Here is a 23,683-nt window from a genome sequence, read left to right as displayed (position 1 = left end):
GAACAGTGCTTATGCAGTGGGACACTTTTCCCCGTTAATGACTCTTCACTTGAATAACAGGACATGGGAGGTGGGCTGCCTGCTGCAGCTAATGGTGCACCGTGGGTTAGATATTGCCTGATACGGAGATGAGGTGGCAACAGCCACTCCGGGGGCCATCATAAAACCAGTTTTACGGAAGAAGCCATCTTTGTTTAAAACCAAACCCGATCAAACATGGAACTCTCTCTAGTAGCTGATTCAGCACCAGCCACTCTCTTCTCAAATTCATTCAGTCACAGAAGCCCCAGGCACTCTCTGCCTAGAGAGAACCAGAGCAAATACATTTGACTCTTTGTAGAATGTGGGCTTTTGTGATTTAGAATGATCAATGTCTTACACACACAGCTGACTATCCACTCAGACCAAGTGACCCTTATCAAATCAATCCACAGATGAGGTTCTGGTTTATACAGAAGGGAGGGGGTTGCTCACTGTTCAAAATAATTCATTTCCTACTCTGTGTGTTTTTTCTAGTTAAGATCTGACTCTAAAAAAATGACACAAATGAAGTTATGTACAAAACAGAAACAGACTCACAGACATAGAAAATAAACTTATGATTACCAGGGGGCAAAGAAGGGTGGAGAGGGATAAATTAGGAGTTCAGGATTTGCAGATTCAAACTACGATATATAAAATAGATCAACAAGGTCCTCCCATATAGAACAGGGAACTGTATTCAATATCTTGTAATAATCTATAATGAAAGAATATGAAAAGGAATATATATATATGTATAACTGAATCACTAGGCTGTACACCAGAAATTAACACATTGTAAATCGACTATACTTCAATTTAAAAAAAAACCGACTTATGGTGCATTTAAAATACAATGCAGTTCACACTCAACTGGTCAACAGTAGAGCAACTGTGTAATGTGAACACCCTGTAATAATGTAAGGACCTCAGTTCCGGCTCCAGGGCTCCGGGCAGCCCAGCTGTCACTGCGCAGACAGGTGGTATAAAACAGCAGCCCTGCTGAGCCGGCTCACTTTCCAAACCCCTCAGCAGCCCAGTGTCCAGCCAGAGAGTGCCAGCGACGGCAGCGGCCACTGCTCCACCACCAGCCCACACCAGTGCCCACAGCCCATGGAGCCCCGGGCACTCCTCCTGCTCCTCGGCCTCTGCTCAGGTAAGTGCTGGGGCCAGGGGCTCTCCTTTGAGGCTGAAGTATTAGAAGCCCCCAAACCAGAGTCTTGCTTCTTTGATGGGAACAAGGAATGGTGGGGCTTCCCCAGCCCGAGGCTGCTTTGTCAGTTTCTCACCGTTGTTGGCTTGACTGGGCTTGCGTATCAGGACTTTTAGTCTGGGTTATCCAGTTAAAATAGGAGCTGCCTGGTCCAAAGCTACAAAGTTGATATGAAGTCTCTCCCTCTATCAGTGCCTGCATCCGAGTCACCCCATGATCAGACGCAGCACCCCGTCCCCTTCCCTAGACCTGCTACCATATGTGAACAACTGTAGGGACTTAGAATGGTGACTTATAACCACAAGCAATATGGTTAACAAGTCCTTTTATTGCTCTGGGAGAATTCTGAAAATGAAGAGGATTGATTGACAGCTCCATGTGCTGAAGGGAGAAACCTATTCATAAATGTAGCTAAACTCTCTTGAGAGATGAAATATTTTGTAATTTTTTTAAACTTCTGAAGTTAAAAAAACCCCATATGAATGCATTCCTGCCTACCTTTTTTTTTTTTAAGGACATTACTATATGTAGGTTTGGGTTTGAATTGAAAGCATAAAAATTTGCACAGCCCTTGACCTGCATTCAGCTCTGGAATGTGTCACAACACAGCAGCTGAAACACCGCCCTAAATCCCAAACTTCCGGTAGAGGGAAATAGATGTTCGCTGATTGCTTCATATAAAAGTTTACTGGTGATATCATCCCAACTGAGAACAAGGCGGCTGACATTCTGTGATTTCTCTAATACTGCTCTGACAACACAGGTCTTCTGGGCAAAAGAGGTTAAGAGCTTTGTTATTAATGTTTTTCAATAGCAGAGATGAGGGAAATAGCCTAAACTCAGATAAATTATATCCTGTGGGATTTGGACTCGATCCAGCCAAGGCTGGTCTGGTGGTGATGAGGTGTGTGTGTGTGTGCGCAAACACTACACTCAGTGGAAATTCTAAAGTGATGTTTTAAGTGATATGACATAAAAATCCTTAAGAGATCACTTAGGACAACAGAGGCCTCCCAAAAATGCATGTTAGGCTATTTTTTAAAGTATGTGATATGTGTTTAGATCAAACCTAGAATTTGCTGGTATCAATTCACATGGATGGCTCACAGAAATTTAGGGCAAGATGAGGCAATCTAACACCTTCAATTTTCTGTATTATAGGGAAACTGAGGCTAAAAGACATGAGCTGCCCTGCCCAAGTTACTTAACTTAGAATATTTGTAATGTGATCGGACTCTGTTATGTGCAGTCAGAAAATACAGCCTGAAATTGCAAAGGTAGCAAGAGACGTGGCACCAGGGTGAGACAGAATCACCCAAGGTGATTATTAAAGAGACAGAATTCCTTTTGTCCAAACCAGCAGGCTGTTCCCCTCACAAAAATACAGACTGGACCAGTCTGGTACAAAAAGAACACTTTGCCAGAGTCTAGTAGGTATTCTGTGAGAACTGTTTCACACGTAGATGTATTTTTGATGTATTTGTGGGAGAGGGTGAGCTCCGTGTCCTCCTATCCTGCCATCTTGAAGCCCTTCTGAAAAGAACACTTTGAAATTGTGGCTGGGTTCCCCTCCTTAACGCAGTCCTCTGCGGGCAAAATTCTCATTCGTATCAGGGACACTTCTTCCGGTGTTAGCTTAACACTTAATGATCTCTGTTCTATTTATATAGCACTTTCATTATAACTCTTCCTCCCTTCCTTCTCAGGAGTCCCAGGGACTTCATTGCCACCTCTCTTATGGCACATTACTTTCCAACTTGTTGACAATTATTTATGTAAATGACAAGGGTCAAGGTCCATGAGGTAGGAAGACAGGATTTGGGTCAAATTCACGTTTGTATACCTCAAAGTTCTCCAAATAAAGCTTTGCACACAGCCAATGTTCAACAAATATGCTACTGAGTTAATGTTACCATCATCTGAATAAGGACGATCAACATGATTTTTCCGAAAAGGGAGAGTTTGACATTATTTACGCGTTTGTGTGTTTGTTAATTTACATCCTGCCCTTTCAAGAAAGTATTTACTGTGATTTATTGAATCCATGAAGAACTGGTCCAACTCTCCAGATCACACTGGAGTCGGGAACAGAACCTTAGAATTCTGACTTCAAGTCCTATTAGTTTTTTTTTTTTTTCTTTCACTCTGCCCTGCTTTGGGGAGGGAAAATGGGAAAGAATACCAATGAACATGGTCTAAGAAATGCAGGCCTCCTCGGAAATTCATTACGGAAGGCTCAAGGCCCCTTGTTATTGGTGAGGGGGGAGAGGAGGAAGTGAGTGTCCCTGGAGCACTGACCAGGCCTGACTCCCCAGGCCTCCCTCCTGCTAGTAGACCTAGGGTTGGCCTGCATAGTTTTCCTGCTACGTGATGCTGCCCCTCTGCTCTGCTGCTTTCTAGTGTGTTCTTTCTGTCAAACTGGAGTAGTCTGTCACTTAAAAATAAGCAGCCCCCAAGGCAATGCCAAAGCAATCACCTTAAACTCAGTGGGCAAGGCACTCAGCGATCCACGCCAGTCTCCCCTGCTCCCCCGCTGGGCTGGACGGGGCCTGCAACAGACAAGGCCTGGAGGACAGAGGATTGCCGTGTCCCAGGAGCTCCACGGGGTGACCGCCGAGATAAGGTGTTTGGGCACCACGCCGCTCTAAGGGTCCTCAAATGCAGGTGGTTTTGGGGAGATGCCACATGAAATCTCTGCATGGACCCTTTCGGGTTCAGAAAATTTGGGCACAACTAGAAATGAAGAGGTAGAGTAGGTCAGGAGTTTGATACACAGAGTCCAGGAAGATCATAATGAAGATGTTTAAGCTGCACTGAAGGCTTCAAAAATCCGAATGGACACAGTACATTTGCTTTAGGGAGGCGGTAAAGAGCACAGGTCCTGGTGTCGGACTGTGTCCATGTACAACCCTACCTCCATCTAGCTGGGAACCTCCAACGCACTGCTCGGCTGTCCGGATCTCAGTGCTCCCACGCGTAAAGCAGCAGTAAAGACTCACCTCACAGCATTGCTACCAGGGTTCAGGAAGATACTACAAACAGAAGACCTTTAACAAAGCTCTACCGACTAATTAAAAAGCATACTTTCGGGGGGATGAAAATGTTTTAGCTCCTTGTATAGCATAGTATTTCAAGATGATCTAAAGTTCCAGGTGAGAAATAATGGTGCTGAGCCTGGGTTCTGGGGTGGAATCCTGGCTCCACCATTTATGCAATCTGGGCCTCAGTTTCCTCATCTGTAAAGAGAGGGCAGTGACACTACACACCACACCCAGTTATGAGGTTTGAAAGGGTCAGTCTGCATAAAGCACGGAGAAGAGGGTCTGGCACCAAACAAGTCAAGAGTGTTAATTATTATCTTTACTGAGTGATAAAACTAGAAAAGGGGATTACTTTTTACTGTGTAATTATTTTGTTGACAAACTCTTCCAAACTTAGGAAATGAGGAGAAAAATAATTAAGAAAAATAACAGCCTGCATCTGGCTCATTTCATTTTTAAATCTGTCTTGGCCCAGGGAAAGGTGTGGTGGTTTAGGCAATAACCAAGGGGAGATCTGGTTACAGGAACCCAGGCAGATGGCTTATGTGTGCGCTTCCCCTCCCAGCCCCGCAGGCAATCCCCAAACCACAGCAGGCATGACTTACCCAGATCCTTCACAAGGCATTTGCTGGGATTTGGAACACATTTTCTCATAGGGGTAATGGCACACGCAGTGGTGCCATTTCCAGGACAGCCCACAACACACTTAAACGTTAGTGTAGAACACGGAGCAGAATGACAGGGCTCCCCCCTGAGCTCCACCAGAGCCACGTGACCTCAGACACGTTAGCCCACCTCTCAGGTGAGAATGTCTCACCCGAGGCTGCTGAGGACCACATAGCACCAGACACAAAAAGGCTGTGGGCTCCAAGAGTATGCGATGCCACTGCCCTCCATGTGGAAGGAAAACGTAGCAAAGAGTCCTTGGAATCACTCCTGCTCCTAATAGGAGCCCCAAATTCAGGTCAGCAACACACATGGTTTTCACTCTTAACAACATAATTGGGATATGAATTCATCATCAGCAGTATTTTTTAAATTATGATAAAATTCACATTACATTAAAATTACCATTTTAAAGGGCACAATCCAGTAGCATTAGGTACAGTCACAGTGTTATACAATCATCACCACGATCTAATCCCAGAACTTCTTTACCACCCGAAAAGGAAACTCCCCACTCCCGGTCCCCGCAGTCCCTGGTAACCCCTAATCAACTCTCTGCCTCTATGAATTTAGCTATTCTGGATATTTCATATAAAGAGAATCATACAGTATGATTGTGTCTGACTTCTTTCACTTAGCATAATGTTTCAAGGGTCATCCATGCGGTAGTGTGTATCAGACCTTCATTCCTTCTCACAGTTGAATAACATTCTACTCCACGGATATACTGCAATTTGTTCATCCATTTATCTTGATGGACATTTGGGTTGTTTCCATAATTTAGTTATTGTAAATAATGCTGCCATGCACATTCATGTACAAATTTTTGTGTGAACAGCTCTTGTGAGAATATACCCAGGAATGGCACTGCTGGGTCATATGGTAACTCTGTGTGTAACTTGTATGAGAAACTGCCAAACTGTTTCCCACAGTGGCTGTACCATTTTACCTTCTCATCAGCAACATACGAGGGTTCCAGCTTCTCCACAACCTCACCAGTATTTGTCATTTTCAATTTTGTTAATTATGGGTTAACATCCTAGTGGGTGTGAGCCAGCATCCATTTTGGGCTGCTGTTCACAGCATCATGAGCTCTGAGGCCAGCCAGTCCGAGACTTCACGGCATCAGGACCAGATTCTGAAATACCAAAACGGGCTTTGTGTGAACCTTGCCCCTCGTGTGTGCATGTTCCTAGTAAACTTGATTCAGCCAGAGGCTGTATTAAGGAATGTCATCTGTCCAAAGTACAAGTAACGCAGCATGCCCCACTGGGAAGGGACCACACCAGCAGCTGCGCTTGGAAAGGAATTCAAGGCAACACTAGCTGCACTGGGTACCATTCCACAGGGGGCCTGCGTGCCTGCCATTAGCCGGCCACGCCTCAGTTACTCACGTTAGCGGAGGCGGGGGCTGGGGGGCAGACTCTGACAGTGAGTGTGTCATTTGCTGTCTCAGCTGGCCTCGTCTTGGGCTCCGAACATGAGACTCGTCTGGTGGCAAAGCTATTCGAAGACTACAACAGTGTGGTACGGCCCGTGGAAGACCACCGCCAGGTCGTGCAGGTCACGGTGGGCTTGCAGCTGATACAGCTCATCAACGTGGTGAGACGGGGGAGCTCCAGGCTCTCCACAGCACCCACGCCTCTCACCCCTGAGCGCCCTCCCCCAGCTCCCTTCTTGTCCTCCTAAGATGGGGCCTTATCTTTTTTTCAGGATGAAGTAAATCAGATCGTGACAACCAACGTTCGTCTGAAACAGGTAACCCATCTAGATAATTGCGATCATGTTGTTTTTATTCACCCGGAAATTTAACCTGGGCCCAGAGGAAATCAATTTGGGTGACAGGGATATGCACCCAAGTGGTGAAAGTAGGTACTCTGGGGTAGTGGGACTATGGATCATGTTCTGGTGTTTCTCACTTAGTGCTTTTTCTGTGTGTATGAGTTTGCTAGGGCTGCTGGAACAAGGGCACAATCTGGACAGCGTAAACAACAGAAATCTATTGTCTCTCAGTTTTTGAGGCCAGAAGTCCAAAATTAAGGTATTGGCAGAATTGGTTCCTTCTGAGGATTGTGAGGGAGAATCTGCTCCAGGCCTCTCCTTCGCTTAGAGTTGGCTATCTTCATGTTCACATGACTTTCTTCCTGAATATGTATCTGTCTTCAAGTGTCCCCTTCTTACAAGGACACAGTCATATTGGATCAGGGCCCACCTTAATGACTTTAACTTAATTACCTCTGTAAAGGCCCTGTCTCCAAATAAGGTCACATTCTGAGGTACTGGGGATTAGAGCTTCATATTTATTTGGGGAAGACAACTCAACATTGTGTTATGCATGTGGGCTGCATATGGACATATGTTGCCTTTATCATGTAGAAAAAAATATATAATACTTTTTAAAAAAATGATGCTACCTGCTTGAGGAAAACATTCACAATAGGATCATTTTCCTTTCCAAAGGTGGGCAGTGTACATGGTAGATCTGCCATCACTTGGTGGCATGACTTGAGGCTACCTTTGTTTTCTCATCTATGAAATGGGTCAATAATCACTCTTACTTCATGGGATCATTATGAGGCCTGAATGATGAATGTGGGTAAAATGCTTAGAAGGGTGCCTGCATGCAGTCAGTGCTACGTAAGTGTTTGCTCTTACTGCTTATTTAAAGTGAAAGCTGAATTCTCAAACCTTTCCTACTGGAGCACAATTTCTGTCAATATCTGAATTACCATGCCCATCAGAGCTCTTGATAACCCTAGATTTTTTTAAATGTTTTTCATTTTTTAATTGACTAAATGTCTTCATTTCTAGCAATGGGTGGATTACAACTTAAAATGGAATCCAGATGACTATGGTGGCGTGAAAAAAATTCACGTTCCCTCTGAAAAGATCTGGCGCCCAGACCTCGTTCTTTATAACAAGTAAGCAGAACAGACAGGACGGGGGTGGGGGTGGGGGTGGGGAGCGGACATTCCTGGGGCAGGTGGAGCCCAGGCGCCCTAGCGGCAGGGCTGCCACTCTCAGCATGCATCTCACCACTGTTCACATTAAATAACCCTGAAAAACCAAGAGCCAAGTTGACATGCTAGGGGTGCCATATGGTGTCTCATGTTACGAATAGAAACAATTATCAGAGCCAAATTGAATCAGGGCTGTGGGGTGGGGGACATTTAATCCCTGAGAGCTCCTGAAGGGTGTATGGCAACGATCCAAGGAACCCAAAGTCAGATAATTGAGTTCCTTGGAATTAAATGTCCTTCCGACCAATAGACCTGAACCTCCCAGGGTTGTTATTCATCACAGCCTCCCAGCATCCCAAGACGCTGCGTGCTGATGCTGGCCCAGGATGCCTCTGTAGCCCATCCGCTGGGCTCCGCGACAGACTGCTTGTTGTGAAATTATAATGTGATTCAAGACACTCCGGTTTAATGACACTTTCATTATCATATGCCCTTCACTTGTCAAGGAATGTTCATTTCAAAAAGCACCCTCCCCAGGCAGGAGCATTCAACACTGGCCTAGAGGATTTGTGGTCTGACACTCTCCAGCATGTATCTGGGGCAAGCAGGCTGTGCGTTCCAGCAGACTCACCAGGGAAGGTGGCCAGGGCTAGTGAGTGGAAATGATACCTTTAAGGCAACCCTCCCCAACTTTGATTTTCTATTACATATTTTCTAATTATATCTGGATTCAAGCTTGAGCCAAAGTATCCAATCATTTGTGTGCACTTTTGGATAAATGTGCTGATACTGTCTGTCTCTTAGAGTTAACTTTCTCTTTCAGTTAGAACGTGAGGAAGGCAATTAAAATCCTCTGGTCCTTTTGACAAACTCGCTCAGAAAGACCCTTGTTGGGGAGAGAATCCTGTTTCACCTGCTTATAGGGAGAGATGTAGCCCATCCTCTCCCTCTTCTCTGCTGGGAGTGTCCAAAGCTGCATAGTGTTCTGGATGCAGCCTCTTCCCAGTGCCAAGGAAAAACCAATGGGAAGAAAATCTCTTGATTTATGAAGTGAGGCACAGTATATACAACACGTCCCTGAAAGCCCACCATGGCAGACCCCACCCACTTTTCAGCACCCATTATGGTGTCCTGCTCTCTGCCAAGGCCCTGGGGCACAGGCTGTTTTGGGACGAGCAGACCACCCACTGAATAAGACCTGCAGAAGTAGCTCATTATCTTTTAGTACCTACCATGTTGTGGATTTTTTTTCGTTTTCTTTTTGGAGGGTAGGTAATTAGCTTTTTGTTTTTTTTTCATGGAGGTACTGGGGATTGAATCCAGGACCTTGAGGATGCTAAGCAGGCACTCTACCACTGAGCTATACCCTTCCTCCTTGTTGTGTTTTGTTTTTTTTAATGAGAAATTATTACCCACACTTGAAAATCAGGAAATACATTCAAATCCGAATTTTCAGCCTCTCTAGAAAAATCCAACATCCAAAAATATGGAACCTTGGATTCAAAATTTAGATTTCCAGCTTCCGAGGAAGAATCAAACATCAGGCACCATTGAAACTTCGCTGCCACGCAGACACCACGGCAGAGCTAGGTGGTGCCCCTCCTTAGAGCAGAGAGGGGCTCTCCCACAGCCAGGCTCACTCCTCCCTCCTTCCTCACCTGCCAGGCCCTGGAGGCATCTGAATTTGAGACCCCACCCCACTGAGTTCAAAAGAGTTCTTTAAAAGGTAATAGACCCCTTCCTTAACCTGCTTGTCACATTAATGAGTCACTAGCCATGTTTTTATTTAAAATTTCTCAGGGTTCCCCAATAAACTTTTAAAGTATATCAGAGAAGGGACAGATAGACAGGAACATTACAAACAGTAGTGAGGACTGGGAAGGAAAAATCTGGGATGCCGTGCAGTCGTGTTACCTGTTATTTCTTTAAAACTGTAGATTTTCGGGTTCTTCCCCAGATATCCTGATTCAGTGCTTGGATAGCACACAGGAATCTATATTTTATTTTTTCAATTGAAGTGCAGTTGATTTATAATATTGTGTTAGTTTCAGGTGTGCAGCATAGTGACTCAGGTATTTTGCTGATTATATTCCGTCAGAGTTTATTACAAGATAGTGGCTATAATTCCCTGGGCTGTACAGTAAATCCTTGTTGCTCATCTATTTTAGATACAGTAATTTGTATCTGTTAATCCCATACTCCTAATTTGTCCCTCCCCTCCTCCCTCTTCCCTTTTGTAACCATAAGTTTGTTTTCTATGTCTGTGAGTCTGCTTCTGTTTTGTATATAATTCATTTGTATTACTTTTTGGATTCAGGAATCTACATTTTAAACAAGCACCCCAGTGATCCTAATTATCAGACAAATTTGGAAAACGTCCCCATAGATAAAAAGCCATGCAGCCTGAAAGCAAGCGTCTATAATTAGCACCTGAATAATTAACAGCTGTCTCCTGTTAACATCCCCAAGCAGAACGGAAGGCTCATCTTGACACTTGCAGCCATGTTCCTCTTTTATCCCAATTGTAGTGCAGATGGTGACTTTGCCATTGTCAAGTTCACCAAGGTGCTCCTGGACTACACTGGCCACATCACCTGGACACCTCCCGCCATCTTTAAAAGCTACTGTGAGATCATCGTCACCCACTTTCCCTTTGACGAACAGAACTGCAGCATGAAGCTGGGCACCTGGACCTATGATGGCTCTGTGGTGGCCATCAACCCGGTAGGTGGTCACCTCATGTGAGGAGGTGGGATTCAGGGAAAGCGTGATTCAGGTCACCAACTCTGCGCCTCCACAGTCATAGGCTCTCAGCACCCATTAGAAAGTTGGGGATCATCTCGTCTGATGGTTCTTAATTGGTTGAGAAGGTTCTTGATGTGCTGCACAAGAGAACCACCTAGGAGCTTAAATAATTCCCTGTGCCCAGACTCAGTCCCTAGAATTCTGATTTAATCAGCCTGGAGTGGAGCTGGGGCAGCAATATGGCTTAAAGCTCCCAGGAGTCTTGAATGTGTAGTCAACATGGAAACTAACAATAGCCCAAACCCCCTTATTTTACAGGAAAGGAACATATAAGAGGTTCCCTCCTGGGTAGATGACAGCACTGGAATCTGTTGCCTTGTCTCAGCTGGTTAGGAAACCCTGCCCCTCTTCCTCAGGGTGACGGGGCTGGGATTTCAAAGTTTCATTCCTCTTCTCAGGAGAGTGACCAGCCAGACCTGAGCAACTTCATGGAGAGTGGGGAATGGGTGATCAAGGAGTCCCGGGGCTGGAAGCACTGGGTGTTCTACGCCTGCTGCCCCTCCACCCCCTACCTGGACATCACCTACCACTTCGTCATGCAGCGCCTGCCCCTCTACTTCATCGTCAACGTCATCATTCCCTGCCTGCTCTTCTCCTTCTTAACCGGCCTGGTGTTCTATCTTCCCACAGACTCAGGTGGGTGCAGTGGCCATGGCGGCGGCTGCTGATGCTGAAGGCTCTTGTGCTGCTATTTTGGGAAAAGCCAAAAATAACCATGGCTAACAAACAAATCCAGGTAGACAGACCCAAATCAGCATCCCTGGGGAGATGTGGGTACTGGGCGGCCATGAGCAGTGGTGACGTCACAGCTGGAGCAGGCTACAGGGCAGGCGGAGTTGAATGTGACCCTGAAGATACGCGTACACAGCTCAGTCTAGTGAAGGGAACCACCACCAACACCTGTTTGCTGAATACCTGCTGTGGGCGCAGAAACGCGCTGCCTACGGCGTAGACCACAGACACTCCGTGTGCCCCTTCCCCTGTGAAGTCACTTGCTCGTATGATGAATCTAGGTCCTCCCTCTTTTGTCCACTGCCTGCTGCCTAAAAATAGCTTTTTCTTATCTGTTTCCAGCTGGCAGTATCTTTACACTCAAGACCATACTTCCCAAGCGGCAATTCTTACTCCCACATCAGCCTGGACAGCTTATTTACCTCCTACTGAATAATCACATCTGTGACATAATTTCACCAAACACCAACAATCTGCCAAAAAGGGGGAGAGGGAACACATATGTCTGCCAGCAAGTCACTGCTCTTAAACAGTTTATGGCAGACAAGGAGAGAAAAAAGCAAGATGGTAAGGATAATCCTCAAGCTTTGTAACAGGTTAACAATTTTATCAAACTGACAAAAAAAAACAAAAACAAAAAACAACACCAACCCCACAAAAGTCTAAATCCAACTTTCCAGCAAGGAAAAAGAAAGCTTATGCCTTTCACTCATTCAACAAATACCTGTCGAACAACTGCTATGTGGCAGAAAGAATTCACCCCACAGAATGTATGTTCTAGGAACTGTACGTGTTCTTAACCAAATGATTACAAACAAATATTTTCTTCAATTTTCTAATCAAATGAAACTTTTTCTTTTTTCTGAGGGGGAAGTAATTAGGTTTCTTCATTGATGTCAGCTTGGATGAGGTACTGGGGATTGAACCTGGGACCTCTTGGGTGCTGAGCATACGCTCTACCACTTGAGCTATATATACCCTTCTTCCCCCTCAAATGAAGCTTTTTAAAGTGAAGAGAGAAAACACTAAGCAGGGAAATATGGAAACTAATCAGTTTCCATAAATACCAAAGGATTTATGCTTGAAAAGCATTTAGAACAGTAAGACTGCTTGATAAATGTTAGCTATTATTATTATTATCATTAATCAAGAAGTTTGATGTACCTTGATCAACATTTAGATGTTTACAATTCTGTCATCTTTTTCACTTTTGAAGTCTTTCCTACCACCTAGGTAGAATTGACAATTTCTTGTTTGTATCCATTCTGTATCCGGTATACATCCCTAGCATCTGGAAACATCCAGGAAGGAAAACTCTGGAAAGCTCCACACTGGAGAGCAGGGCCTCACGAGGGTCCCCAGGACACAAACAGCAAGACCAGCACAAGGGAGTCCCTTCCAAAGGCTCCCTACTGCATCTGAGCTTGTCAGTCCTCACAAAAATATTCCCTTGCTATTCGGCCCCTGGTTTTCTGGTTTACTTGTCCAACCAAGACTCCATCAGGGAATTGTTCCCCATGAAATGATAGGGCCTGGAGAAAAGACCCGGGGACACAGGAGTCCCTGGTCCCTTAGTATGAAAAATAAAAAATCAAAACAAGAGAAGAATAAATCATCTTCTTGGATGAAGATGAGAAAGTGCACGGTGTGAAATCATTGATTTTGTTCTTTCTTGGCTTTGGTCTTGCAGCTTCCTCCCACAATGAGAAAAAGATATGTGTGCTTCTAGGCTGCCCATCCATCTGCTGAGTAACAAGTAGGCCAGGCTGTGGTTCTGTTTTGTGAGGTTTAAGACCTTCTGCTGCAGACGGAAAAACTGCCTCCTGGGGTCTAGCTTGCCATCCAGAACCCCTCTCTGTTCCCTGGGTTCTGCCAAGAAATGGAGTTCTGGGACATGAGATGAAGTAGCCATTCCCTGCTTGGCAGCCTCTAATGACAATGCCTGTCACTTGCCATCGTCAGCAGAGCTAAGGTGCCAAGGTCTCATGGGAAACCCTGAGAATTCCCAGAATCAGGCTTTGAGAACAAGCTGGTGACATTCCTTTCACCCTTGGGTTTTGGTGGTGTGTTTGTTTGCTAGGGCTGCAGACAAAGGGCCAGAGACTGGTGGCTTAAACAACCGAAATTTATTTCCTCACAATTCTGGAGGCTGAAAGTCCAAGATCAAGGTGTCAGCAGGGCTGGTTTCCCCGGAGGCCTCCCTCCTTGGCTTGCAGATGGCTGTCTTCTCCCTGAGTCCTCATGTGGTCCTTCTTCTGCGTGTCTGTGTCCTAATCTCCTCTTCTGATAAGGACACCAGTCATGTTGGATGAGGATACAACCTAAGAACTCATTTTAATTTAATTACCTTTTTAAAGGCCTTGTCTCCAAATGCAGTCCCTGAGGTGCTGGGGCTTAAGGCTTCAACACATAAATTTGGGGAAACGGTAATGCAGCCTGTAACAGGTGTGTTTTGGTGTTTGCTTTTTCTTCATTTTGTCCAGGAGAGAAGATGACCCTGAGCATCTCTGTCCTGCTGTCCCTAACCGTGTTCCTTCTGGTCATCGTGGAGCTGATCCCGTCCACCTCCAGTGCTGTACCCTTGATCGGGAAGTACATGCTGTTCACCATGGTGTTTGTCATCGCGTCCATCATCATCACCGTCATCGTCATCAACACGCACCACCGCTCCCCCAGCACCCACGTCATGCCCGAGTGGGTGCGGAAGGTGAGTGAGCAAGATCCCTGCTCACTTTGCACAGGGCAGCCCCTCCCTCAAGGACATCTGCAGATCTCCCCTTCTGGGTGGCCAGCGGCGTCCCAGCTAACCCTGCTGGGCACTTAGGAACTGAAAGTCCCTTCTGGGCTATAGGGGATTTGAGGAAGGATCTTTCTTTGGCATCTTGCTAGGGATGAATAACTCACGTAGCCTCCCCGGGGAGATAGAAAACCAGAATTATCAAAACCCACTCCAAACTCAAGTTTAAAGAATCTCTTTGTGGAGGGGAAGGTATAGTTCAGTGGTAGAGTGCCTGCTTAGCATGCACAAGGTCCTGGTTTCAATCCCCAGTCCCTCTGTTAAAAAACAAATACACAAAAACCTAATTACCTCCCCCCCCAAAATTTTTTTAAAATAATCTCTTTGATGAGAGATGAATAAATTGCTGTCTTTTTATTCAAATGCTATGAAATCTTGAGATGTCTGTATGTCTTCCAATTTGTGAACAGACTGCTTACTTTTTGCTGATAGAATCATCTGCTGAGATTAGAATAAAGGCTAGAGATGGGGGTGCTTGATGAGAGATTGTTAAAGAGTTAGTTTTAGTGAGGAACTTGGGCTCAAATATTTACATTACTGAATTTGGAAATGTAACATTTCAAATATGTCAGTTCTTTTATTCATCTTCACAGAGACACTAACGTCCGGTCTCTTGTGCACAATGCAAAAGATCTGTCATGAATTGACAGAGAAACTACTGCTTGCAACGTATTCTTTTGGGTGGAGAAACAGTCCATGTATCTTTAAAGACTGTTAAGTGACTCCTGGCAATACCTATGTTGCATTTCTTCAGGAACAAGAAACAGAAGAAAACAATCTAGCTGTTTTGTGGAGCCAAAACCTTATTTATTTCTTAGCCAGAGGGGCCCTTTCTTTAACCTTATGATCTTGAGAACATCTTGGCCTTGAAAGAAGTGGGCTCCTTTTTGAAGTCCCTAAGCTTAAACTGCACTGGTTTTTTATGCGTTTGATAGGTGCACACAGGCGCCCTCCAGTGGCGATCTGCCTGCATTACAGAATCACCTTTGTTAGCCTTAGTCACTTGACAGGCCACGGGATACACGTGAAGGAACTTTTGAGAAAGGTTCTAGTACAGTCCTTTTGGTTTAGAGGCAAAGAGGCCGAGGCCCAGAGGAGCTGAATGATTTGACTAAGGTGGCATTGCTTATTCAAAATCTGAGTCTGACGCTTGCGCTGCTGACAGTAATTCCCCTGCATGGATTTCTTTTTTATGTTAGGTTTTTATCGACACTATACCAAACATCATGTTCTTCTCCACGATGAAAAGGCCATCCAGAGAAAAACAAGACAAGAAAATTTTCACAGAAGACATTGATATTTCTGACATTTCTGGGAAGCCAGGGCCTCCGCCCATGGGTTTCCACTCTCCCCTGATCAAACACCCCGAGGTGAAGAGTGCTATCGAGGGCATCAAATACATCGCAGAGACCATGAAGTCAGACCAGGAGTCCAATAACGTAAGCTCTGTGGCTTGAAATCTGCACCTCTGGGTTTAAATGATCAAATGCTCATGCACAAATGGATGGATGGGTTTGGCTTGATGGGTAGGTTGGGGATTAAGGGACAGCTACTGACATAAGATGTACCTGGTAACCACTTCCAGGTCATCTTAGCAAGTCATCACATTGTGAATAACCTATTCAAAAAATAAAGATCACGATGACAGCAGAGGGATGATGAGGGCTTTGAGACTGACAGATTGAAGGGCCCCCATATGATGGGTAGCGTGAACATTGTGAGTCTGTGATGCCCTTAAGGAAATTCTAACACACTCCTCTCTCCCAGGCGGCCGAGGAATGGAAGTATGTTGCGATGGTGATGGACCACATTCTGCTTGGAGTCTTCATGCTTGTGTGCATCATTGGAACCCTGGCTGTGTTTGCAGGTCGGCTCATTGAATTAAATCAGCAAGGATGAGCAAAGACCTGAGATGAACCTCAGCGCCAGGGAGGTTTGTCCACTTGGATATACACTCAGTTATCAAACATTTAATTTTCTGTATTTATTATTCATGACAAAGATTTATGTTTACCTAAGGTTAAGGCCTCAAAGTATTTTCACATTGCTTCTCCCTTCACTCCTGCTGTGGCTGCCTGGAGAGTGAACCTTTTGCAGTAAATGAAACTAGATCTCTACAAGAAGTGTTCATTCCAGTTCAGAGAAGAATTTAGCCCAGGATAACAGAGGTTTTCTGTTGTTTTTTTTTTAATTTTTATTTTAAGCACAGAATATATCCTTTGCTTAAAAATCAGTTCTGTATCTACTTTAAAAACCCCATATACCAGACCCCAAAAGATAAAGTATTTGATTTGGAGAGAAAGAAAGCAGTAGAAAGACAATAGGTAAATTCTAGAATGGCCAACCCAATGCAAACTGCCTCAAAACCCCACATTTTAAAGTAAATTTCTACAAATATATGTATATACATCCACAGCTTGGACATTATGCCATATGCCAGAAATTGACACATTGTTAACTGAGTATACTTCAATTAAAATAAAAAAAATAGATTTCTAGAACTGGGAGGTGAGGGAAGGACTTCCCAGTCTAACACAGCACTGTGTTTGATGCTCAGGGTTTCGAGGAGGAGAGGTCCTGACCGGTACAGAGCGTGGGGCCGGGCACTGTGGGAATCATCTCACACGTATGGTTTCATTTATCCTCATAACACTCATAAATGTCCCTAATTAACAAATGAGAAAACTGAACTTGAGGGAGGTTAAGTTTATTGCCCAAACTAGCCAGTAGACTTGACACTGGAACCCAGACATTGTGGGTTCAAAGTAGCTCTGGGCTGGGTCAGTCCATCTGCTCACTGGCTCCTTGGATCCACCCTGGCTCCATCTGGGCCATTCTGTAACTTGGTCAGTGTTTTTGAGAGGGGCAGTCTTTGTATCAACCATCTTTCTGCCTTCCCAATTAAACTATCTGCCTTTCCCCCCAGTCCTTACCCCAATCCTGGTTGGGGTTCTAGTTCTACAAATGAAATCAGAAATGTGTGTACATGTCACCAACATTTCTAAAATTTTTGACAAGTCAGTAGGTGGGAAAATTACGTCCTTTCCCCATAGGAACTTTCAAGCCACAGGGCACTTCACCCCAGAACTAGACGATGTGCAGCTCTGGGCTCAGCAATGGCCACCAGACCCCCTGAACACATCTCACCCATATCAGTACCAGGGAGAGCAGGGAACGGCACTGCCACACAGCCTGTCTGAACCCACGTGGTTTCAAACTGTGTTTCCATGGGATTTCCCATCACGCACCCATGGCAGGATTGAGGGCCTTCATTTAAAAGTAAACTAAAGGGAAAATATTTTGGCGGTTCCTCAAAAAGCTAAATATAGAATTATCATATGATCCACCAATTCCACTCTAGGTAAACATCCAAAAGAATTGAAAGCAGGGACTTGAACAGATACTCGGACACCAATGTTCACTGCAGCATTATTCACAATAACTAAAAGGTGGAAACCACCCCAGTGTCCATGAATAGATAAACAAAGCATAGTAAATACATGTATATAAATTCAATGGATTATTCAACCTTAAAGAGGAATGAAATTTGGATAAATGCAGATCAACCTTGAAAACATGATGCTAACTGAACAAGCTAGATGCAAAAGGGCAAATTTTGTATAATTATACTTACAGGAGTTACTTAGAGTAGTCACATTCATAGAGACAGAAAATAGATTAGAGGTCACCAGTGTGTAGGGGAGGCACGAGTTATTGTTTGATGGGTAGAGTTTCAGTTTGAGATGATGAAAAAGTTCTGGAAATGGATAGTTGTGATAGTTAACAACATTGTGAATATAATTAATGCCACTGAATTTTACATTTAAAAATAGCTAAGATGGTAAAATTTATGCGTATTTTACCATAATTAAAAATAAAATAAAAATGAAAAAATGGTAAGTTTCATGTTATGTATATTTTACAACAACTAGAGAAAAACGAGAGAAGGTGAGAGATCCAGTACCTAAATCTGCTGCTTGGCTAATTCATCTGAGTCTCCCAGGACTCACTATTGATCCATAGAAGGAACTTAAAATCATTTTGTCTGTACTAAGGAAACTAAGGCTCAGAGAAGTGACCTCCCTCAGGTCACAGAGCTGGCTAGTGACAAACCAGGTCTCTTAACTCCTGCTCTCATACTGTTTCCTTTACATCAAATAACCCATTTTTCCCCTCAAAATCAGGCCCTCCAACGTGCTCCCTGCTCACCGCCTGTCCTGGAAGCCAGTGGGGTGACCCTGAGCAGGTACAACAGTGTTATAGTGTGTAGCTCCACCAGCCCTTACATATCTGTTCTACAATCTGTCACCAAATTAACGACTTTCATCTTCGGAATCTCTTTCCCTAGTTAAGGGCTGATCTGATGAAGTGGGAGGGAAGGCAGAGCGTGCTGGGATCCCCACCTGGAGGTGAGCGCCCAGCCCTGTCCTGCCCCATGTGGCTTTGTTGATGTGTATGTCAGGGTAGCAGGATGACTTCTTGGAAAATAAGGAGCATCCTTGAACTGGAACAGAGACAAGTAAGTTTTCTTGGGGGGGGTGGGATTATGGACTGAAAATGGAAGCAAAAATTATTCAGAGCTAATCTCTATGTTTTTTTTTTCTTCTCTGGTTTTCAGAACTGGGATTTTACTAAATAGGAAATAATTAACAATTAAATCAGATGGGGAGAAGGTTTGAGGCTGAGGTGGGAGGTGGGTGGTTTGGGCTCCAGTCACTGTGTATCACGATGCCAATCCTGGGGTAGAGGGGACCAGGCAGAGGAGCTCAGGAGGCTGTCTCCTTGCCCGCCGCCCGAGCTCTCCCCCCACATCCTAACAACTGGGACTTGCCTTGAAGCCTAAGTCCTCCTGCTCCTAGTTCTCAGTCCACTGTTCTCCGGGCCATACCTCCCCCTGCTACTACTTGAGGTCTAGCCCTACTCCAGTCCTCCAACAGCCACAGCCACAGAGGTCTATCTCCTCCACTTGAGTTCTTCAACTTCACTCCCCTAGCCACTCCCCATGCTGCCAGGAAGCCCCAGAGGGAGCCAGGAGTGGAGAACAATGCTGGGCTTGGCTCCTGCCATCCCCCAGAACAGACTCGGAGGGTCACCCCTGCACGCTCAGCCCACCACCCCTCCCTGACCCCAACCTGGAAAGAACAGAATAGCGGCTGAGCCAACTCATGGTTTCCTCCTCCCTCTGTGGTCGGGCGGCATCCCAGGTGATTGTTTCAAAGGCCCAGGGAGAGAGCTGAGCTCATAAGCTCCGGCCTCTCCCTACCCCAAAGCTTGGAGCTGCCAGCACCTGGAGGAGCTGCTCAAATCCATGGGAAGCACTGGGAGGAGGCCAGGGCCCTCAGTCAGTCAGGTCAGTGCTCCCCAGTAATCAACCCACAAGTTCTGTAGCATCTGGACTCCTCTGGCCAGGGCAGGTGATGGGAGAGCCTCCTTCCAATGGCCTTTGGCAGCTGAGTCAGCAAGAGGCACAAGACCCGCTGCAGGGCAGAAGGGCCGCTGGCGGCTGGGCTTCAGTGATCATCCTTCATGCCTTTGGGCATGAAGCGCCACAGCTCACAGAAAGCTCTCACCTCTTCTCTCCCCTCAGTCCTCACCGTGCCCTGCAGCGTGGAGGCTGCTGTTATCAGTGTTCCCATTGGACGGGAGAGTGGGGGGACACTGAGGCTCAGAGAGGAGAGTGTCAGAAGTGTCTCAGCAAACAAAAAGCTGAGCAGCTGCACATGGAAACCATCAACAAAACAAAAAGGCCGCCTACTGAATTGGAGGAAATATTGCAAATCACATGTCTGAAAAGGGGGTGCTATCCAAAAAATATAAAAAATTCATACAACTCAATAGCAAAAAAACCCAAAACAAAACCTGATATAAAAATGGGCAGAAGACCTGAATGGACATTTTTCCAAAGAGAGACATAAGGATGGTCAACAGGTGTAGGAAAAGATGCTCAAAATCATTCATCTCTGGAGAAATGCAACTCAGAACTACAAGGTGTCACCTCACACCTGTCAGAATGGCTATCCTCAAAGGACAGGAACTAGCAAGCATTGCCGGGGGTGTGAAGAAAAGGGGACCCTCACGCACCGCTGGTGGGAGTGTGAATCGGTGCAGCCACAATGGAAAGCAGTATGCAGGAACCTCAGAGAATTAAAAATAGGACTATCCTGTGATCTAGCAGTTCCACTTTTGGAATTTATCTGAAGAAATAAAAAACACTAACTGGAAAAGATATTTGTACCCCCATGTTCCATTGCAGCATTATTTATAATAGCCAGGATATGGACACAACCTACATGTCCATCAGTGGATGAATGGATACAGAAAATACGATACACACACACACATACAAATATTATGTAGCTGTAAAAAAGAATGAAATCTTGCCATTTGAGACAACATGGATGGACCTTGAGGACATTCTGCTAGGCGAAGTAAGTCAGACAGATAAAGACAAATATTGAATGATCTCATTTAGATATGGAATCTAAACTACAATAATAATTTAAAAAACCCAAACCAGGCTCATAGATACAGAGAACAGATTGTGTTCGCCAGAGGCGAGGATTGGGGGAGGGCAGTGAAATGGGTACAGGAGTCAAAATGTACAAACTTACAGCTATTAAAAAAAAAACATCATGGGGATATAATGTACACATGGTGACTACAGTTAATAAAGCTGTATTGCATATTTTAATGTTGCTAAGAGGGTGTATCTTACAAGTTCTCACCACAAGAAAAAAATTTTCTGTAACTATGTAAAGTGATGGATGTTACCTAGAATTGTGGTGATCGTTTCACAACGTATACAAATATCGAATCATTATGTTGTGGACCTGAAACTAACATAATGTTATATGTTAACTATATCTCATTAAAAAAAATTGAAGTAGAGCTGCTCATTGCTTTGTGGTATCTGGACTAGACTCTGAAACAGTAAAGGACCTTAGAAAAAATCTGGTGAAATTGGAATAAAGTCTATCGTTTACTTAACAGTGCTGTACCAATCTTAATTGCTTGGTTTGGACAAGGTACCATGGCTATGTAAACAGTGAGGGAAGCTGGCTGAAGGGGATGTGGGAACTCTTCGTACTATTATGATGGTCTAATTGTTTGTGTCTTCCCCTAATTCATAGGTTAAAATTCTAATACCTAGTATGATGGTATTAGGGAGTCAGGCCTTTGGGAGGTACTTCGTCATGAGGGCAGAGCTCTCGTGAAAGAGATTCATTCTCTAGTCAAAGAGGCTCCAGAGAGCTAGCTTGCCCCTTCCACCAGGTGAAGACAGAGCAAGAAGTCTGCAGTCTGCAGTCTGCAGTCTGCAGCTCTAAAGAGGATTCTCACCAGAACGCACGCAACCAGACGGGCACCCTGATCTCGGACCTCCAGCCTCCAGAGCTGCGAGCAATGAATTTCTGTTGTTTATAAGCCTCCCAGTCTATGGTATTTTGCTATAGCAGCCCAAGCAGATTAAAACTACTATCTTTGCAAATTTTCTGTACATCTAAAATCACTCGAAAATTAACATTCTATTAAAAAGCAGAGCCGCGAAGGGAGGGAATTAAAAAGGAAAAGCCAGAAACAGTACTTGACTTATTTCAACTCAAGTTCAGGATCCTTTCCACGTTTTTCTGCAATTGCTATTGACAAGAATGTGCAGAAATGGAAACCCTTGTGTGTTGCTTTTGAGAAAGTAAAATTGTGTAATCACTCTGGAAAACAGTTTGATGGCTCCCCAAAAAGCTAAACAGAATTACCATATGATCCAGCAATTCCATTTCAAGGCATAAACCCAAAGGAATTCAAAGCACATACCTGAACAGATACTTGTGCACCCATGTTGATTGCAGTGTTATTCACAAAAGTCAAAAGGTGGAAACAAGCCAAGAGTCCATCAGTGGATGGATGGGTAGGGGTGGGTATAGCTCAGTGGTAGAATGTGCGCTTAGCATGCCTGAGTTCCTGGATTCAATCCCCAGTACTGTCATTAGCCAAAAAAAAAAAAAAAAAAGAAAGAAAAGAAAAGAAAAAGAAAAAAGAAAAGGATGAATGGTTAGAGGAAAATGTGATACATACATACAATGAAATTGTATTAAGCCTTAAAAGGGAATGAAATTCTGACACATGCTAAAACATAGATGAACCTTGAAAACATTATTCTAAGTGAAATAAGACAGATGAAAAAGGACAAACATTGTCTGATGCCACTTAAATGAGGTATCTGTAGAGCCGGGTGGTGCTCTCTGAAGCCACTCTGACGTCCATAAAACCCCCTACTCCGGGGCTTTCCATGTGCCTGGAGCTGACTGGCACCCCCCACTCCCCACTCCTGGACCCAGGTATGCCTGCATTTCTTCAGGATAAAAACATCTTTCCTTGATGTGTGTTTACCCTAGCAGAACTAACCGCCCCCCAGAAATGGCTAATCTTACAATACCCTAGGCGGATAGGCCTCAACATACCTCCTGCCCTTACTGGAGTCATAAACCCTATGACTTAGAATAGTTCCTGACAAGCATCACCTCACCTGTGATCAGCTAGGTACCTGTGAGCTGAGCACACAACCACTCTGTTCACCAACACTTCCCACAAAAGACCCCAGCAACTGCCCCTCGGTGCTCACACGGGCACCTCTCATCTGTGTGGCCCACTGTTGCCTGGAGCAGCCTATCTATTAAACTCTTCCTTTGTTTCTTAAACATTTTTCTTGTCTTTGGTAAGTTCTTTTACCACCCCCAACATGGGCCTGCTGTGTCCCCCACAATCCCTAGAAGAGTCAAATTCATAGAGACAGAAAGTAGAAATGGTTACCAGGGGCTGAGTGGAGGGCCAAGCCGTTGCTTGACGGGTACAGGGTTTCAGTTCTGGATGATGAAAAATTTGTGGAAACAGAGAGCAATGATGGTTGCAAAACCTTGTGAATGTACTTAATACTGCTGAATTGTACACTTAGGAATAATTCAAATGATAAATTTTATGCTATGTGTATTTTACCACAATAAAGTGTTTAAAATCACAGACTTCTCCTTTTTCATCCTTGAAAAGAGACTCTGAGTGAGGACTAAGTGAAAATGGGACCCGGATAGAGAAACTAGTTTCCTCTTGGGGGAGATTAATCACCCCTCTGTCTACACTCAACCGTAAGGGGGCCTCCTCCAACAAAACCCCAACGTATATCCCCTCAGGAAGTCACTAGGAAGGGTAGAGCAGTGAAACTGTCCCACTTCACATTTAAACCCACTTTTTGGCAAGCGGCCACCTGCCACCCAGGGAGCATATGTGAGGGAACAGCAGTGAGCAAGCTTGGGGGGGGTCTCCTGTCTCTTTCCAATCCTTGGGCACCTCCTCCCCAAGTCTTTCTTAGCCCTCTATCCACGGGTGAAGGCCCTGTTAAGGTAATTTGTAAGAGTATATGTTTTAGCTGGAAAAATAAACCTCTTAAGCAATCTTTATT

At 44.7% G+C, this 23,683-nt stretch overlaps 1 protein-coding gene across 1 annotated transcript; it reads left to right on the top strand.

Annotated features, from left to right (window-relative positions):
- The first annotated feature begins 1,117 nt into the window (after window positions 1-1,117).
- On the top strand, window positions 1,118-16,352 carry CHRNA1 (cholinergic receptor nicotinic alpha 1 subunit). The gene is made up of 9 exons (XM_006204878.3): window positions 1,118-1,177; window positions 6,398-6,543; window positions 6,655-6,699; window positions 7,753-7,862; window positions 10,430-10,625; window positions 11,105-11,342; window positions 13,922-14,145; window positions 15,435-15,674; window positions 16,003-16,352. Exons 1-9 carry the CDS (start codon window positions 1,135-1,137, stop codon window positions 16,132-16,134), a joined length of 1,374 nt encoding a protein of 457 aa, XP_006204940.1. The 5' UTR covers window positions 1,118-1,134; the 3' UTR covers window positions 16,135-16,352.
- Window positions 16,353-23,683: the final 7,331 nt, after the last annotated feature.

Source organism: Vicugna pacos, chromosome 5, assembly GCF_048564905.1.
Source record: "Vicugna pacos chromosome 5, VicPac4, whole genome shotgun sequence".
Classification (NCBI taxonomy): domain Eukaryota; kingdom Metazoa; phylum Chordata; class Mammalia; order Artiodactyla; family Camelidae; genus Vicugna; species Vicugna pacos.
The sequence above is the reverse complement of the archived record's forward strand: the minus strand, read 5'-3'. Positions and strand labels throughout refer to the sequence as shown.